This window comes from Diceros bicornis, chromosome 29 (genome assembly GCF_020826845.1).
Source record: "Diceros bicornis minor isolate mBicDic1 chromosome 29, mDicBic1.mat.cur, whole genome shotgun sequence".
In the NCBI taxonomy this organism is placed as follows: Eukaryota; Metazoa; Chordata; class Mammalia; order Perissodactyla; family Rhinocerotidae; genus Diceros; species Diceros bicornis.
Window position 1 is genome coordinate 36,195,263 of NC_080768.1, and position 20,654 is coordinate 36,215,916.

General features: G+C 35.7%; 2 protein-coding genes across 5 annotated transcripts in view; both read left to right on the forward strand.

Moving 5' to 3' along the window:
- LOC131394054 (disintegrin and metalloproteinase domain-containing protein 5-like) overlaps positions 1-20,654 on the forward strand; it is a 601,035-nt gene that overhangs the window by 250,335 nt on the left and 330,046 nt on the right. The window lies entirely within an intron of this gene.
- The window catches only part of LOC131393849 (disintegrin and metalloproteinase domain-containing protein 32-like), a 165,316-nt gene that overhangs the window by 37,112 nt on the left and 107,550 nt on the right, over positions 1-20,654 (forward strand). The window contains 1 exon segment of the mRNA XM_058524842.1: positions 12,139-12,150. Within this exon segment, the coding sequence (XP_058380825.1) occupies positions 12,139-12,150 (12 nt within the window).

Genomic DNA, 20,654 nt, shown 5'->3' on the forward strand with positions numbered 1-20,654 from the left:
ACAAAGAGAATTCCTTCAAGCTGAAATAAAGAAAACCAGATGGTATCTTGAGTCCATAGGAAGAAAGTGAAAAAATGGCAAAAATGTAGATAAATAAAATATATCATACTAAAGTTTTTCAAACTTCTATTTATTCCATTCTTTAAAAGACATGAGATTGTATAGTGAAATAATTACAGCACAGCATTTTTTGGGTTTGAATATATATAGATGTAATAATATATATGCATATTATATATATTATATATACACATTTGTGTGTGTATATATGAATAATAACACAAAGATTGGAGAGGAAAAAGATCTTTTTGAGCAAAATTTCTATTTTTTGCCAGAATAAAATTAGTTTTATTCTGAAATAGATTGTGATTCAAAAAAAATGTATATTGTAATCCCCAGAGTAAAGACTAGGAAAATAATTCAAAATCTTTAGAAAAAAGATTTTTCTTTTGAAAAAAATAACAGAACTAAAATTGTACAAAGATATGTATTTCTACAAAAGAATAAAGTGAAGTTGAAATAGAGGAAAAAATATGAGAAAAATAGAATACAAATAGCAAAATGTAAATATAAATCCAGTAATAGTAATAATTAAGTATCTATGGACCAAACACCCTATTTAAAGCAATAATTGTCAGACTGGCCCAAAAAAAGCATAATTTGAGAAAATTGTTGGTGTTGGCAGTTCCAAGCTTTTGTCTTTCACCATAAAAACATTGAAAAACAAGCATAAAGTGTCCGAACAAACTTTGTCAGGACCCTGCAAAACAGTACAACATTTACAACCATCAAGCAAGCACTGAATTAAGAAAAAGGCAATATAAAAACACTAGAAAATCTTCGTAGCATTTATATTTCCCCTGCACATACACTCCCTGGCACAGTGGCCATCTTGAAGAATCAGCAGCCTGCATTAGTATATGATCCTGTTCACTGGTTCCAGGGAGAGGAGAACAGACTTTATATGCAAATTTTTGTGTATGTCTATTCATCCCCTATTGGGGGCTAACTGAAGAACTGATGTAAGGTGAAGATGCTGGTCTCCGTTTTCACATAACTTAAAATTCAGGCTGGAAAAGTGGTGGGCATTACTCAAAATGACTGCAAGGTGAACTAACTACCTGCAGATGACTAGGACAAGAGATTACAGCTCAGGCATAAATAGATGGCCTAAGGCCCAGGAGGAAAAGCTGGAGGAGATTCTTTGGGAAATTAGGACATTCAAAATCACTTTTTTTATATAGGCAAATTTAGACAGCCACACACTATCAAGGCAAGGAATGCTACAAAATACCTAAGAAGACCATATGCTTTCACCTGATGCTGATCCCTGGGCTCAGTGAAAGTCTGGTTAAGTGTTAAAGCAGTGCCTCAGTACAGACTCAATCTGCGAGGACTGGGAGAGGTGTTTGCTTTTTTGTTTTTCTTTTCTTTGTGCATGTCATTATTCCTAATTAAAAAAAATTATACCTCCTATTGTTCAAGAAATCACTGTCAAAGCATTACCTTAACATAAGCTAAAGCAACAGAGACTTCAGTAATCATAAGGCCAAGGAATACAGTGTTTGCAAAAATAATTTGGAAATATTACTCAACAAATGAGTTACTACAGTCTTCAACAACAACAATAACAAAAAGCCAAACTCTGAGTAAGGGGGGAGAAATGTGATTTTCAGAGTTTTCATATTATAATAATTAAATACTCAATTTTAAATGAAAAAACCACAGGACAAATGAAACAGGAAAACATGGCCAAAGGAACAAAATTGATTGACATAAACCATCCTTGAGGAGGCCCCCAAATCCGACTTATTAGACAAAGACTTTAAACCAGTGTCTTAAATATACTGAAACATCTAAACAAAAACATGGGAAAAAAACTAACAGAAATCAGAAAAACCATGTGTTAACAAAGTAAAATTATCAATAGATATAGAAATTATAAAATGGAACCCAGTAGAAATTCTGGAACTGAAAAGTACCATAACTGAAATAAAAAATCCACTGAAGGGGTTCAACATGGGATTTGAGCAGGCAGTAAAAGAATCAGTGAACTTGAAGATACAACAATTGAAATTACTAAGCCTGAGATGCAGTATGAAGAAAGAATGGAGAATAGTGAACAAGCCCCAAGGAAGCTGGAGGACACCATCAAGTGCACCAATGTACTCATTATGTGAATCCCAGAAGTAGAGGAGAGAGAGAAAGGGCAGAAAGACTATTTGAAGAAATAATGACCAAACACTTTCCAAATTTGATAAAAAGTCATGAATATAGAAATCCAAGAAGCTCAACAAAGTCCAAGTAGTATAAACTCAAAGAGACCCATGCTGCATTATATTATAGTCAAACTATTGAAAGGCAAAGAAAAAGAGAGAATCTTGAAAGCAGCAAGAGAGAATTGATGTATCACATACAAGAGATCCTAAATAAAATTTAAAAGTCAATTTCTTGTCAGAAACCTTGGAGGCCAGAAGGCAGTGAGATGACGTATTTAATGCACTAAAAGGAAAAAGAATCAACTGAGAATTCTATACCCAGGAAAACCATCCCTCAATAATGAATGAGAAATTAAGACATTACTAGATAAACAAAAAACTGAAGTAATCCATTATCCTACACCTCCTCTACAGGAAAGATTTAAAGGAATTCTCCAGGTTGAAAAGAAAGGACACTAGACAGTAACTCAAAGCTGTGTGATGAAATAAAGATCTCTGGCACAGATAAATGCATGGGCAAATTTAAAAAGCCAGCATTATTGTATTCGTGACTTGTAACTCCATATTTTATTTCCTACATCATTTTAAAAGTCAAATACACAAAAAAGAATTACAAATTTATGTTATTGACCTCACAATGTACAAAGGTGTAATTTATGACAACAATAATATAAAGAAGGATCAAAGCTGTATATAGGCAGAGATATTACATGCTATTAAAGTCAATTTGGTATTAATTCAAATTAGATTGTTATAAATTTAAAAGATTAAAAGTAATCCCCATGAAAAACACAAAGAAAATATGTAAAGATTATACACAAAAGAAAATGAGAATAGAATAGAAAATAGGTTAGTATATGGGGCCAGTCCAGTGGTGTAGTGGTTAAGTTCGTGCACTCTCCTTTGGCAGCCTGGGGTTTGCGGGTTTGGATCTTGGGTGTGACCTATGCACCACTTATCAAGCCATGCTGTGGCAAGTGTCCCACATATAAAGTAGGGGAAGATGGGCACAGATGTTAGCCCAGGGCCAATCTTTCTCAGCAAAAAGAGGAGATTGGCAACAGATGTTAGCGCAGGGCTAATCTTCCTCACATTCACAAAAAATAGTTTACTACAAAAAATCAACTAAACACAACAGAATGCAGTAATCAGGGAAATGAGGGACAAAAAGGTATAAGACTAAAAGAAAACAAACAGAAAAATTGCAAAAGTCCATCCTACCCTTTCAATAGTTATTTTAAATATATATGAATTAAAGTCTCCACGTGAAAAACAGAGAATAGCATATTGTATTAAAAAACCATGATGCAACTCGACACTGTCTACAAGAGACTCAGTTTAGACCCAAGGACACGAATCTGTTTAAAGCGAAAGAATGGAAAAATATATTCTAGGCAAAAAGGAAGTAGAAGAGAGCTGGGAAGGATATACTAAAATCAGAAGAAAAAACTTTAAGCCAAAAGTTGTTATAAGAGTCACAGTGAGACATTATAAATTGATAAAATGGTAAATTCATAAAGAATATATAAAAACTATAAACATATACCCTACAAGCAGCAGAATATCAAAATATATGTAGCCAGCATTAACAGAATAAAGGGAGAAAACTACAATAATAATCGAAGGCTTTAATACTCCACTTTCAATAATGGATAGAGCATCTGGGTACAATATCAGGACTTGAACAATACTATGAACCAATTAAACTTAACACATATGTATAAAATACTCTACACACCACAATACAAGTCTATTTGTTTATTTAAAATCAAAATTTGAAAGATTGAATTAGCACAAATCATCTCTAACCACAAAGAAATGAAGCTAGAAATCAGTAACAGAGGGAAATTAGAAAATTTACAAGTATGTGGAAATTAAACAATACACTCCTAAACAACTAATGGGTCAAAGAAGACATCACAAGGGAAATTAAAAAATACTTAGACACGTATCGCAAAATAAAACATACCCAAACTTATGAGATGCAGCAAATGCAGTAATCATGGGGAAATATATAGCTGTAAATGTCTACATTTGAAAAAAAAGAAAAGTCTGATCAAAATAAAAGGAGCCAGAAATTGTCACTTCCATGCTCACAACAAGAAAAAAGCTGAACAAACTGAAAATCAATAACTTTTAGATCTCTTAGAGAATTGTGGTAACAAGGCAAACTGTTGCCACCAAAATTGGACAGAAAGGAAGATACAAAGAATCTGAACTTACCAGAGCAGAAGTCCAGGAGCAGAAGGCCACTGCAAGAGCCAATATCAGATTATTTCAACCCAGTACATCATGTCTGGCTTTCAACAAAAGGTTACAATGCAAACAAAAGGCAAAACACGTGGTTTGAAGAGACAGAGAAAACATCTGTACCGGATTCAGATATGGCAAAGATATTGGAATTATCAGACAGAATTTAAAATAACTATGATTAATATTATAGTTATTTTAGCCCTAGTACTTTTAGCCCTAGAACCTAAGGGCTCTAGGGTAAAAGTAGATAACAGGCAAAAGCAGGTGCATATTGTAAGTGGAGGGATGAAAACTAAGAAACACAAGAAAATGCTAGAAATCAAAAATACTGTAGCAGAAATGAAGAATGCCTTTGATGGGAGCATCGGCTAACCGGATGCAGCTAACAAAAAAACCAGTGAGCTTGAAAGTAGTTAACAGAAACTTTTCCACCATAAAGCAAAGAGAAAAGGAAAGAAAAAAATGGAACAGGATATCCAAGAACAATGGAACAATTGCAGAAGGTGTAACATATGTATAATGACAATACCAGAAGGAAAAGAAGGTGAGAAGGGAACAAAATAACTATTTGAAATAAAAATGATTGAGACATTTCCAAATTAGTGACAGACACCCAACTCCAGATCCAGGAAGGTAAGAGAGTACTAAGTAGGACTAATACTAAAAAAATTACAACAAGACGTGTCATATTTAAACTGCAGAAAAGAAAGAAAAAAAAAAGAACATCTTGCTTACGTATTGCTTTTATTTTTGCTGAGGAAGATTGGCCCTGAGCTAACATCTGTTGCCAATCTTCCTCTTTTTGTTTTTGCTTGAGGAAATTGTCCCTGAGCTAAGATATGTGCCAATCTTCCTCTATTTTGTATGTGGGACACCTCCACAGCATATCTTGATGAGCAGTGGGTAGGTCTGTGTCCAGGATCTGAACCTGCGAACCCCTGGTGGCAAAGCAGAGCACGCGAATTTAATTTAACCACTACACCACTGAGCTGGCCCCATGATTTTATGTATTTCTGTAGTATCAGTTGTAATGTCTCCTCTTCCGTTTCTGATTTTATTTTTTTTATTCTTCTCTCTTTGTCCCTGAGTTTTTTTGGTTAATGTTTGACAATTTTATTCACCTTTTCAAAAGACCAGCTCTTAGTTTTGTTGATTTTTTCTATTGTTTTTCTAGTCTCTGTATCATTTATTTCTTCCCTCATCTTATGTTTATTATTTCCTTCCTTCTGCTAACTTTATGCTTAAATTGTTTTTTCTTTTTTAGTTCCTTGAGGTGTAAAGTTAGGCTGTTATTTGAGATCTTTCTAATTTCTTAATGTACGCATTTATTGCCATAAACTTCTGTAACGGCTCTGGTACCCAAATTTCTAACATGGGTGCGGGGGTGGTCCACACAACACCAAGCAGTTCTAGTGACAGCAACTGGATGTCCAAGAATTCAACTCGATTATGATGTTATCTACCTGGGGATGGTGTCAGATCCTACAGGTTAAGGGCTCAGTGCCACAAGACTGCCACCCCCACTTCAGATGCCAGTCACAAGTCCAGGTTATCACCTGTGCTTATGACCAACTGGCTATAGATTGGAGGTTCCAACAACTCCCGCCTTGGGTTCAATTAATTTGCTAGAGTGGCTCACAGAACTCAGGGAAACACATTCACCAGTTTATTAAAGGATATAATAAAGGGCACAGATAAACAGCCAGATAAAGAAATACATAAGGTGATGTCTGGGAGGGGCCCAAGCACAAGAGCTTCTGTCCCCATGGTGTTGAGGTGTGTCACCCTCCCAAAGTGTGGATGTGTTCACCAGCCTGGAAACTCTCCATACCCCCTACTTTTGGATTTTATGGAGGATTCCTAACATAGGCATAATCAATCATTAACTCTGTTTCTATCCCCTCTCCCCTCTCTGCAGGATGAGGGATGAAGCTAAAAATTCCGGGCTTCTAATCATGGCTTTGCCTTTTGCCATCCAGGAGCCCTCCCAGAGCCCAGCCAGAATTGCCTCAATACAACAAAAGTTACTCCTAGTGCTCTTATCACTTAGAAATTTACAAGAGTTTTAGGAGCCCTGTGCCAGGAGCAGGCTCCAAGACAAATATTAGAACAAAAAGATGATTCTAGTGTTCTTATCACTTAGGAAATTACAAGAGTTTTAGGAGCTCTATGCCAGAAACCGGGGGCAGACACCAATATATATTTTCTATTTTCTCACAGCTTACCCCTCAGAAATGCTTTTTCAGCATTCCATTAGAATTGGAAGTTGTGTTTCCATTTTTATTTCTTTCAAAATAATCTCTTGATTTTCCTTTTGATTTCTTCTTTGACGCATTGGTTTTTAGGAGTGTGTTGTGTGTTGTTTAGTTTTCACATATTAGTAGCTTTTCCATCTTGCCTCTTTTTGATTTCTAGTTTCATACTATTGTCATCAGAAAAGATACTTGGTATGATTTCAATCTTCATAAATTTGCTAAGACTTGTTTTCTGTTCCATCATATGATTTATTCTGGAAAATGTTCTATGTTCACCTGAAAAGAATGTATATTCTGCTGCTGTTGGATGGAATGTGCTATAAATGTCTGTTACGTCCATTTGGTCTAACGTGTAGTTCAAGTCCATTGTTTCCTTATTGATTTTCGTCTGGATGATCTATCCGTTGCTGAAATTTGGCTGAGCAGTATTCCATTGTGTACATATACCACATCTTGATTATGAATTCATCAGTTGATATGCACTTGGGTTGCTTCAACAACTTGTCTATTGTGAAAAATGCTGCAACGAACAGAGAATTGCATAAGTCTCTTTGAATTGTTGACTTACAAGATCTTTGGATAAATACCGAGTAGTGAGATAGCTGGATCATATGGAATTTCTATTTTTAATTTTTTGAGAAGTCTCCATACTGTTTTCCATAGTGGCTGCACCAGTTTGCATTCCCACCAGCAGTGTATAAGGGTTTCCTTTTCTCCACATCCCCTCCAACATTTGTTATTTTTTGTCTTGGTAATTATAGCCATTCTAACAGGTGTAAAGTGATATCTCATTGTAGTTTTGATTTGCATTTCCTTGATGATTAGTGATGTTGAATGTCTTTTCATCTGTCTGTGCACATCTATATACCTTCTTTGGAAAAATGTCTGTTCAGATCTTTTGCTTATTTTTTAACTGGGTTGCTAGTTTTTTTGTTGTTGAGATGTATGAGTTCTTTATATATTTTGGATATTAACCCCTTATCAGATAAATGGTTTGCAAATATCTTCTCTCAGTTTTTAGGTTGTCTTTTCTTGTTGTTGATGGTTTCCTTTGCTGTGCAGAAGCTTTTTAGTCTGATGTAGTCCCATTTGTTTATTTTTTCTATTGTTTCCCTTGCCTGGTCAGACATGTACTTGAAAAGATGCTGCTAAGACCAATGTTGAAGAGTGTACGGCCTATGTTTTCTTCTAGAAGTTTCATGATTTCAGGTCTTACGTTCAAGTCTTTAATTCATTTTGAGTTAATTTTTGTGTATGGTGTAAGATAATGGTCTACTTTCATTCTTTTGTGTTTGGCTGTCCAGTTTTCCCAGCAACATTTATTGAAGAGACTTTCTTTTCTCCATGGTATGATCTTAGCTCCCTTGTTGAAAATTAGCTGGGTTTATTTCTGGGCTCTTGATTCTGTTCCATTGATCTGTGTATCTGTTTTTGTGCCAGTACCACGCTGTTTTGACTAATATTGCTTCATAGTATATTTTCAAGTCAGGGACAGTGATGCTCCTGCTTTGTTCTTTTTTCTCAGGATTGCTTTGGCTTTTCAGGGTCTTTGGTTGTTCCATATAAATTTTAGGATTCTTTGTTCTATTTCCGTGGAGAATGTCATTGGGATTCTGATTGGGATTGCATACTGAATCTGTAGATTGCTTTAGGTAATATGGACATTTTAACTATGTTTATTCTTCCAATCCATGTGCATGGAATTTCTTTCCATTTCTTTATATTTTCTTTGATTTCTTTCAATAATGTGTTATAGTTTTCACTATATAGGTCTTTCACCCCTTTAGTTATATTTATTCCTAGATATTTTATTCTTTTTGCTGCGATTGTAAATGGAATTGTATTCTTGACTTCTCTTTCTGCTAGTTCGTTATTAGTGTATAGAAATGCAACCGATTTTTGTAAGTTTATTTTGTACCCTGCAACTTTGCTGTAGTTGTTGATTATTTCTAATAGTTTTCTGATGGATTCTTTAGGGTTTTCTATATATATAATAATGTCATCTGCAAACAGTGAGAGTTTCACTTCTTCCTTTCCAATCTGGATACCTTTTATTTATTTTCTTTCCTAATTTCTCTGGCCAAAACCTCCAGTGCTATGTTGAATAGGAGTGGTGAGAGTGGGCAGCATTGTCTGGTTCCTCTTCTCAGAGTGATGGCTTTCAATTTTTCACCATCAAGTATAATGTTGGCTGTGGGCTGTCATATATGGCCTTTACTATGTTGAAGTACTTTCCCTCTATACCCATGTTAATCAGACTTTTTATCATAAATGGATGTTGAGTCTTGTCAGGTGGTTTCTCTGCATCTATTGAGATGATCACATGATTTTTATTCCTCATTTTGTTAATGTGGAACATCACATTGATTGATTTGTGGATGTTGGACCATCCCTGCACCCCTGGTATAAATCTCACTTGATCATGGTGTATGGTCCTTTTAATATATTGCTGTAATCGATTTGCCAGTATTTTGTTGAAGATTTTTGCATCTCCATTCATCAGTGATATTGGCCTGTAATTTTCCCTCATTGTGTTGTCCTTGTCTGATTTTAGTATCAAGGTAATGTTGGCCTCGTAGAATGACTTAGGAAGCATTCCATCTTCTTCAATTTTTTGGAATAGTTTGAGAAGGTTAGGTATTAAATCTTCTTTGAATGTTTGGTAGAATTGTCCAGAGAAGTCATCTGGTCCTGGACTTTTGTCTTTTGGGAGGTTTTTGATTACTGTATTGATCTCCTTACTTGTAATTTGTCTCTTCAGATTCTCTATCTTAATTCAGTTTTGGGAGGTTGTATGAATCTAAGAATTTATCTATTTCTTCTAGGTTATCCAATTTGTTGGCATATAGTTTTTCATAGTATTTTCTTATAATCCTTTGTGTTTCTGCAGTATCTGTTGTAATTTCTCCTCTTTCCTTTCTGATTTTATTTATTTGAGGCTTGTCTCTTTTTTTCTTAGTGAGTCTGGCTAAGGGTTTGTCAATTTTGTTTATCGTCTCCAGCTTTTAGTTTCAGTGATCCTTTCTACTGTTTTGTTTGTTTCTATTTAATTTATCTCTACTCTAAGTGAGTCAGTACTCCTTGTACTGTCTTTGAGCTTTGTTTTGTCTTCTTTTTCTAGTTCTGTTAGGTGTAGTTTAAGATTACTTATTTGAGATTTTTCGTTTGCTACAGCGGGCCTGTATTGCTATGAATTTCTCTCTTATAACAGCTTTTGCTGCATCCCATTACAGTCTGTATGTAGTATTTTCATTTTCATTTGTCTCCAGGTATTTCCTGATTTCTCTTATGATTTCTTCATTGATCCAATGGTTGTTCAGTAACAAGTTGTTTAGTCTCCACATATTTGTGACTTTCTCAGCTTTTTTTTTTTTTGGTAATTGATTTCTAGTTTCATAGTATTATGGTGGGAAAAGATGCTTGATATGATTTCAATCTTAAATTTACTGAGTCTTGCCTTGTTTCCCAACATATGGTTGATCTGTGAGAATGTTCCATATGCACTTGAGAATAAAATGCATTCTTCTATTTTTGGATGGAATGTTCTATTTATATCTATTAAGTCCATCTGATCAAGTGTTTCTTTTAAATCCACTATTTCCTTGTTGACTTTCTGTCTGGATGATCTATCCATTGATATAAGTGGGATCTTGAGGTCCCCTACTATTATTGTGTTGTTGTTAATTTCGTTGGTCTATTAATCGTTGCTTTATATACTTGGTACTTCTGTGTTAGGTGCATATACATTCATAAGTGTCATGTCCCCTTGGTGGAAAGTCCCTTTTATCATTATATACTGCCCCCTCTTCTCTCTCATTGTTTGTTTTATCTTGAAATCTGCTTTGGCTGATACAAGTATGGTAACAACTGCTTTCTTTTGTTTGCCATTTGCTTGGAGTATCATCTTCTATCCCTTTACTCTGAGCCTATGTTTATCTTTAAAGCTGACATAAGTTTCCTTGAGGCAGCATATTGTTGGGTCTTTTTTCTAATCTATCCAGCTACTCTGAGTCTTTCGATTGATCAATTCAATCCATTTACATTTAGATTGATTATTAATATATGAATAAAACTGCCATTTTATCTCTTGTTTTCTGGTTGTTTTATATTTCCATTTATTCTCTGCCCTTGTACTTCCGACTGTCATTTCAGTTTGGTGGTTTTCTGAGGGATAGTTTTGCTGGATAGAGTATTCTTGGCTGAAAGTTTTTGTCTTTCAGTATTTTGAATATATCATTCCATTCTCTCCTACTCTATAAGGTTTCTGCCGAGCAATCTGCTGAACGCCTGATAGGGGTTCCTTTGTAGATTATTTTCTTCTGCCTTGAAGCCCATAGTATTTTTTCTTTGTCATTAACTTTTGCCAGTTTTGCTAATATATGCCTTGGAGAAGGCCTTTTTGCATTGATGTAATTAGGAGTTCTATTGGCTTCATATGTTTTTAAGTCCAGTTCCTTCCCTAGGTTTGGGAAGTTCACGTATTACTTCTTTGAACAAGCTCTCTACTCCTTTCTCCCCTCTTCTCCCTCTAGAATACCTATAATCCTTATGGTTGCCTTTCCTAATTGAGTAGGATATTTCTTGAAGAATTTCTTCATTTTTAAAAAAATCTTAGTTCTCTCTCCTCCCACACTTCAAGCATTTCTATACTTCTATCCTCTAAATCACTACTTCTGTCCTACATAATGTCACCTCTATTTTTTAAGGATTCTAGATTACATTTTATCTCATTTATTGTGTTCTTCAGATCCAGAATTTCTGTTTGATTTTTTTTTTATAGTTTCAATATCTTTGGTGAAGTATTCCTTCTTCTCACTAATTTTATTCCTGAACTCATTGAACTCTTTTTGAGTTTTCTTGTAACTAATTGAGTTTCTTTATAACAGCTATTATGAATTCTCTGTCACTTAGATTGTAAATTTCTGTGACTTCAGGGCTGGTTTCTGGAGAATTGTCATTCTCCTTCTGATCTGAATTGTTACTGTAGTTTTCCATGGTGTTTGATGAACTAATCCTTTGCCAGCACATTTGTGGTAGTATCAGGTTGCAGATTCCACCTGCTACCACTGGGGGGAAGCAGGAGCTGTGTTTCTGATCCCACCCCATCTGCTGGAAGTCTTGTGGGTACTGTAGGTGCTCCCGCAGGCTGGGATAGCATTCACATGTGTGCCAACCTGTTGCTGCTCCTGCTTACAGTCACGCTGGCTGCTGTGCTTGGTGGGTGGGGCTTCTTCATGGGGTCCAAGCCAGGGCCACTCTCTGGGGCTTTGGTAGCATGGTGGGTGCTTCCACAGGCCAGGACAGCATTTGTGCATGTGCACAGGGCTGCCTCTACCTCTTCTTACAGTCAAGCCAGGAGGCCTTCCCATTGGCAGGGCCGCAGGAGCACAGTGGGTGCAGACGCAGGCCAGGATAACATTTATGTGTGAGCACAAGGCTGCCACCGGCTGCTCTTACAGTTGTGCCATAGTGTGTTCCCACTGGTGGGGCCACCACAGCATAGTGTGCACTCCCGTAGGCCAGGATAGCATTCACCCACAGTCTGGGCTCTCCCTGCCTCCTCTTAGAGTAGTGCTGACTGCTGTGTGGGGACCCATGTCCTGGATCACTGCTGCCAGGAAAAGTTAGGGAAGCACTCACCTATTTCCACTGCTTCCCGGGGGCCCAGTCCATCCACCTTCAGATGTATAGCTGCATGGGTCTCTCAGGTGTCCTGTTTTGCTGTATCTATATCCTCCATTGGTCAATGAATGTCTGTTTCATTGTAATTCAGAGAGAGAGAGACAAAGAGAGCAGCTCACTCTGCCATGTTGCTGACGTCATTCCCCCACATTTTCTTTATCCATTCATCTGTTGACAGACACATAGGTTGTTTCCACATCTTGGCTATCATGAGGAATGCTGCAACAAACATGTGAGTGCAATCATCTCTACAAGATCCTGATTTCAATTCCTTTGGATATATACCCAGAAGTGGGATTGCTGAATCATATGGTAATTCTCTGTTTAATTTTTCGAGGAGACTCCATACTATTTTCTATAGTGGCTGTACCAATTTTCATTCCCAACAACAGTGCATTAGGGTTACCTTTTCTGCACACCGTCATCAACATTTACTATCTCTTGTCTTTAGACGACAGCCATGCTACCAGTGTGAGGTGATATTTCATTATAGTTTTGATTTGCATTTCCCTAATGATTAGTGATGTTGAGCAACTTTTCTTGTACCTGTTGGCCATTTGTATGTCTTATTTGGAAAACTGCTTATTCAGTTTCTCTACCTATTTTTAAAACAGGTTGTCAGTTTTTTTTGCTATTGAATTGTATGAATTCTTTATATATTTTGGATATTAACCTCTTATTCAATACACGGCTTACAAATATTTTCCCCAGTTCCAGAGGTTACCTTTTGATTGTTGATTGTTTCATTTGCTGTGCAGAAGATTTTTAGTTTGATGTAGTCCCACTTATTTATTTTTTCTGTCGTTCCTTGTGCTTTTCCTGTCATATCCAGGAAATTGCGGCCAGGAGAAATGTCAAGGAGCTTTTTCTCCATGTTTTCTTCTAGGAGTTTCATAGTTGCAAGTCTCATGTATAAGTCTTTGATTCATTTTGAGTTAATTTTTGTGAGTCATGTAAGATAATGGTCTAATTTCATTCTTTTGCGTGTGGTTATCCAGTTTTCCCCTGCAACAGTTTTGAAGAGACTATCCTTTCCCCGTTGAGTGTCCTTGGGTCCTGTGTCAAATATGACTTGACTGTATATGCAGGAGTTTATTTCTGCACTCTCAATTCTTTTCCATTGGTCTGAGTGTCTCTTTTTATGCCAGTGCCATGCTGTCTTGATTACTATAGCTTTGTAGTATATGTTTAAATTAGGAAGAGTGATGCCTGTGGTTTGTTCTTCTTTCTCAGCATTGCTTTAGCTATTTAGGGTCTTTTGTGACTTCATCAAATTTTAGAATTGTTTTTTCTATTTCTGTGATAAATGCCATTGGAACTTTGGTAGGGATTGCATTGAACCTATAGATGGCTTTGGGTAGTATGGACATTTTAACAATATTAATTCTTCCAGTCCGTGAACATGGGATAGCTTTCCATTTGTTTATGTATTCAATTTCTTCCATGAACGCCTTGTAATTTTCAGTGTACAGATCTTTCACCTCTTTGGTTAAATTTATTCCAAAGCATTTTATTGTTTCTGATGCTATTGTTAATGGAATTGTTTTGTTTCTTTCTCAGATGTTTTATTGTAAGTGTATAGAAACACAACTGTTTTCTGTATGTTGAGTTTGTATCTTGCAACTTGACTGAATTTGTTGGTTAGTTCCAATAGTTTTTTGGTAATGTCTTTAGTGTTTTCTATATATAGGAGCATATCATCTGCAAACAAAGATAATTTTAATTCTTCCTTACCAATTTGGGTACCTTTTATATCTTTATTTTGCTTGATTACTCCAACTAGGAATTCCAGTACTATAGTGAATAAGAGTGGTGAAAGTGGGCACTTGTGTCTTATTACTGATCTCAGAGGAACACCTTTCAATATTTCACCATTGAGTATGATGTTAGCTGTGAACTTGTCATATATGGCCTTTATTATGATGAGATATGTTCTTTTTATATAGCCAATTTGTTGAGGGTTTTTATCATGAAGGATGTTGTATTTTGTCAACTGCTTTTTGTGCATCTATTGAGAGAATCATATGATTTTTACCATTCATTCTATTTATGTGGTGTATCACATTCATTGATTTGCATATGTTGAACTATCCTTGCATCCCAGAGATAAATCCCGCTTGCTTATGATGAATCATCCTTTTAATGTACTGTTGAACTTGGTTTGCTAATATTTTGTTAAGAATTTTTACATCTATATTCATTAGGGATATTGATCTGTAATTTTCTTTTCTAGGGGTATCTTTGTCTGACTTTGGTATCAGAGTAATTCTGCTATTGTAGAATGAGTTTGGGAATATTCCCTCCTCTTCAACTTTTGGAAGTGTATGAGAAGGATTGGTGTTCATTCTTCTTTAAATATTTGGTAGAATTCACCAGTGAAATCATCTGGTCCTGGGGCTTTTCTATTTTGGGAGGTTTTTGATTACTGATTTATCGATATTCGTTATTGATCTGTTCAGATTTTCTATTTCTTCATGTTTCACTCTTGATAGATTATATATTTCTAGGAATCTATCTGTTTCTTCTAGGTTATCCAGTTTGTTGGCATATAATTACTCATAGTAGTCTCTTATGATTTTTTGTATTTCTGTAGTATCAGTTGTAATGTCTCCTTTTTCATTTATGATTTTATTTATTTGAGTCCTCTCTCTGTTTTTCTGAGTAAGTCTAGCTAAACATTTGCCAATTTTGTTTATATTTTTTAAAAAATTAACTCTTACTTTTATTGATCTTTTCTATTTTTTCTGGTCTCTATTTCATTTATTTCTGCTTTGATGTTTGTTATTTCCTTCCTTCTACTAACTTTGAACTCAGTTTGTTGTTCTTTTTGTATTTCCTTGAGGTATAAAGTGAGGTTGTTTATTTCCATCTTTCCTGCTGTTATTGATTTCTAGTTTCATTCTGTTGTGGTTGGAAAAGATACGTGGTACGATATTATTCTTTTTTTTTTTAATTTTTTGTTTATTGCAGTAACATTGGTTTATAACATTGTATAAATTTCAGGTGTACATCATTATACTTCTATTTCTGCATAGGTTACATCGTGTTCACCACCCAAATACTAATTACAACCCATCACCACACACTTGTGCCGAATTATCCTTTTGCCCTCCTCCCTCCCCCCTTCCCCTCTGGTAACCACCAATCCAATCTCTGTATCTATGTGTTTGTTGTTATTATCTACTACTTAATGAAGGAAATTATACAGCATTTGACCTTCTCCCTCTGACATATTTCACTTCATAATACCCTCAATGTCCATCCATGTTGTCACAAATGACTGGATTTCATCATTTCTTATGGCTGAGTAGTATGGAATAACAAAAGACCCCGAATAGCTAAAGGAATCCTGAGAAAAATGAACAAAGCTGGAAGTATCAGACTCCCTGATTTCAAAATGATTTATTCTTAAATTTGCTAAGGCTTGTTTTGTGACCTATCATGTGATCCACCCTGGAGAATGTGTGCACTTGAGAAGAATATGTGCTGCTTTTGGATGGAAATTTATGTATATGTCTGTTAGATTCATTTGGTCTAAATATTATTCAAGTTCACTTTCTTGCTGATTTTCTGTTTGGATGATCTATCCATTGCCAAAAGTGGGATATTGTAGTTCCCTACTATTACTGTATTGTTTTCTATTTCTTCCTTCACATCAGTTTAGTGTTTCCTTAATATATTTAGATACTCTGATAGTGGGTGCATAAATTATTTATAATTGTCCTATCTCCCTGATGAATTGACCCCTCTATCATTATGTAATGACCTTCTATGTCTCTTATTACCATTTTCAACTTAAAGTCTGTTTTGTCTGATATAAATATAGCTACCTCTGCTCTCTTTTAGTTTTCACTTGTGAGGTATATATTTTTCCATCCCTTTACGTTAAATTTTTGTATGCCCTTAAATTTGATGTGAGTCTCTTGTAGGTAGCATATAGTAAGTCTTGTTTTAAACCATTCAGTCTCTCTTTGCCTTTTGATTGGAGAATTTTATGTATTAAAATTTAGAGTAATTATTGATAGGTAAGGGCTTCCTAATGCCATTTTTTTAAATTTTCTGTTTATTGCAGTAACATTGGTTTACAAGATTGTATAAATTTCAGGTGTACATCATTATACTTCTATTTCTGCATAGATTACATCATATTCACCACCCAAATACTAATTACAACCCATCACCACACACATGTGCCGAATTATCCCTTTTGCCCTCCTCCCTCCCCCCTTCCCCTCTGGTAACCACCAATCTAATCTCTTTCTCTATGTGTTTGTTTATTGTTGTTATTATCTACTACTTAATGAAGGAAATCATACGGTATTTGACCTTTTCCCTCTGACTTATTTCACTTTGCATAATACCCTCAATGTCCATCCATGTTGTCACAAATGGCTGGATTTCATCCTTTCTTAAGGCTGAGTAGTATTCCATTGTGTATATATACCACATCTTCTTTATCCATTCGTCCCTTGATGGGCACTTAGGTTGCTTCCAAGTCTTGGCTATTGTGAATAATGCTGCAATGAACACAGGGGTGCATGTATCTTTACACATTGGTGTTTTCAAGTTCTTTGGATAAATACCCAACAGCGGAATAGCTGGATCATATGGGAGTTCTATCCTTGATTTTTTAAGGAATCTCCATACTGTTTTCCATAGTGGCTGCACCAGTTTGCACACCCACCAGCAGTGTATGAGAGTTCCCTTCTCTCCACATCCTCTCCAACACATGTTGTTTCCTGTCTTGTTAATTATAGCCATTCTGATGGGCGTGAGGTGATATCTCATTGTAGTTTTGATTTGCATTTCCCTGATAGTTAATGATGTTGAACATCTTTTCATGTGTCTGTTGGCCATCTGTATATCTTCTTTGGAGAAATGTCTCTTAAGTTATTTTGCCTATTTTTTAATTGGGTTGTTAGTTTTTTTGTTGTTGAGATGCATGAGTTCTTTATCTATTTTGGAGATTAACCCCTTATCAGATGTATGGTTTGCAAATATCTTCTCCCAATTGTTAGGTTGTCTTTTAGTTTTGTTGATGGTTTCCTTTGCTGTGCAGAAGCTTTTTAGTTTGATGTAGTCCCATTTGTTTATTTTTTCTATTGTTTCTCTTGCCCGGTCAGACATGATGCTTGAAAATATGTAGCTAAGACCGATGGCGAAGAGCGTACTGCCTATGTTTTCTTCTAGAAGTTTCATAGTTTCAGGTCTTACATTCAAGTTTTTAATCCATTTGGAGTTAATTTTTGTGTATGGTGTAAGGTAAGGGTCTACTTTCATTTTTTTGCATGTGGCTATCCAGTTTTCCCAACACCATTTGTTGAAGAGACTTTCTTTTCTCCATTGTATGTTCTTGACTCCTTGTCAAAGATTAGCTGTCCATAGATGTGTGGGTTTATTCCATTGATCTGTGTGTCTGTTTTTGTGCCAGTACCATGCTGTTTTGTTTACTATAGCTTTGTAGTATATTTTGAAATCAGGGAGTGTGATACCTCCAGCTTTGTTCTTTTTTCTCAGGATTCCTTTAGCTGTTCGGGGTCTTTTGTTGTTCCATATAAATTTTAGGATTCTTTGCTCTATTTCTGTGAAAAGTGTTGTTGGCAATTTGATAGGGATTGCATTGAATCTATAGATGGCTTTAGGAAGTATGGACATCTTAACTATGTTAATTCTTCCAATCCAAGAGCACGGAATATCTTTCCATTTCTTTGTGTCTTCTTCAATTTATTTCAGCAATGTTTTATAGTTTTTGGTGTACAGATCTTTCACCTCTTTGGTTAAGTTTATTCCTAGGTATTTTATTCTTTTTGTTGCAATTGTAAATGGGAGCGTATTCTTAGTCTCTCTTTCTGCTACTTCGTTGTTAGTGTATAGAAATGCAACTGAAATTTGTATGTTGATTTTGTATCCTGCAACTTTACCGTATTCGTTTATTACTTCTAAAAGTTTTCCGGTGGATTCTTTAGGGTTTTCTATATGTAAAATCATGTCGTCTGCAAATAGTGAACAGTTTCACTTCTTCCTTTCCAATTTGGATCCCTTTTATTTCTTTTTCTTGCCTGATTGCTCTGGCTAGGACTTCCAGTACTATGTTAAATAGGAGTGGTAACAGTGGGCATCCTTATCTGGTTTCTGTTCTTAGAGGGATAGCTTTCAGTTTTTCACCATTGAGGATGATATTAGCTTTGGGTTTGTCATATATGGTCTTTATTATGTTGAGGTACTTTCTTCTATCCCCATTTTATTCAGAGTTTTTATCATAAATGGATGGTGTATCTTGTCAAATGTTTTCTCTGCATCTATTGAGATGATCATGTGATTTTTATTCTTCATTTTATTAATGTGGTGTATTACGTTGATTGATTTGCGAATGTTGAACCACCCCTGCATACATGGATTAAATCCCACTTGATCATGGTGTACAAGTGTGTAATATTTTTAACATACTGTTGTATGCGATTTGCTAGTATTTTGTTGAGGATTTTTGCATCGATGTTCATCAGTGATATTGGCCTATAATTTTCTTTTTTTTGTGTTGTCCTTGTCTGGTTTTAGTATCAGGGTAATGTTGGCTTTGTAGAATGAGTTAGGGAGCTTCCCCACCTCCTCAAATTTGGGAAGATTTTGAGAAGGATAGGTATTAAGTCTTCTTTGAATGTTTGCTAGAATTCACCAGGGAAGCCGTCTGGTCCTGGACTTTTATTTTTGGGGAGGTTTTTGATTACTGTTTTGATCTCCTTACTGGTGATTGGTCTATTCAAATTCTCTACTTCTTCTTGATCTAGTTTTGGAAGGTTGTATGATTCTAAGAATTTATCCATTTCTTCCAGATTGTCGAATTGGTTGGCATATAGCTTTTCATAGTATTCTCTTATAATCTTTTGTATTTCTGAGGTGTCTGTTGTAATTTCTCCTCTTTCATTTCTGATTTTACTTATTTGTGCCTTCTCTCTTTTTTTCTTGGGGAGTCTAGCTAAAGGTTTGTCAATCTTGTTGATCTTTTCAAAGAACCAGCTCTTGTTTCATTTATGTCTGCTGTAATTTTTACTTTTTCCCTTCTCCTACTGATTTTTGGCTTTGTTTGTTCTTCTTTTTCCAGTTCCTTTAGGTGCATTGTTAGATTGTTTATTTGCGATTTTTCTTGTTTGTTGAGATAGGCCTGTATTGCTATAAACTTCCCTCTTAGAACTGCTTTTGCTGTATCCCATAAATTCTGGCATGTCGTATTTTCATTTTCATTTGTCTCCAGGTATTTTTTTTTTAATTTTATTTATTTACATTTCCCCCTAAGCCCAGTAGATAGTTATGTCATAGCTGCACATCCTTCTAGTTGCTGTATATGGGAGGTGGTCTCAGCATGGCTGGACAAGCGATGCGTCGGTACACGCCCAGGATCCGAACCCGGGCCGCCCATAGCGGAGCTCATGCACTTAACCGCTAAGCCATGGGGCCGGCCCATCTCCAGATGTTTTTTCATTTCTTCTTTGATTTCTTCATTGACCTAGTCATTCTTCAGTAGCATTTTGTTTAATCTCCACGTATTTGTGGCTTTTCTGATTTTCTTCCTATAGTTGATTTCCAGTTTCATACCGTTGTAGTCAGAAAAGATTCTTGGTATTATTTCAATCTTCTTAAATTTATGGAGACTCGTTTTGTGGCCTAATATGTGATCAGTCCTGGAGAATGTTCCACGTGCATTTGAAAAGAACGCGTATTCTTCCGTTTTTAGATGGAATGCTCTGTATAAATCTACTAGGTCCATCTTTTCTAGAGTGTTGTTTAAGGCCAATGTTTCCTTATTCATCTTCTGTTTGGATGATCTATCCGTTGGTGTAAGTGGAGTGTTAAAGTCCTCTACTATTATTGTGTTACTGTGTATTTCTCTTTTTATGTCTGTTAATAACTGCTTTATATATTTAGGTGCCCTACATTGGGTGCGTAGATATTTACAAGTGTTATATCCTCTTGTTGGATTGTTCCCGTGATCATTATGTAATGCCCTTCTTTGTCTCTTTTTACAGTTTTTATTTTAAAGTCTATTTTGTCTGATATGAGTACTGCTACCCCAGCTTTCATTTCATGGCCATTTGCGTGGAGTATCTTTTTCCATCCCTTCACTTTCAGTTTGTGAGTGTCTTTAGGTCTGACGTGTGTCTCTTGTATGCTGCATATTTATCGGTTATGGTGTTTTATCAATCAGTCACCCTATGCCTTTTAATTGGGGCATTTAGTCCACTGACGTTTA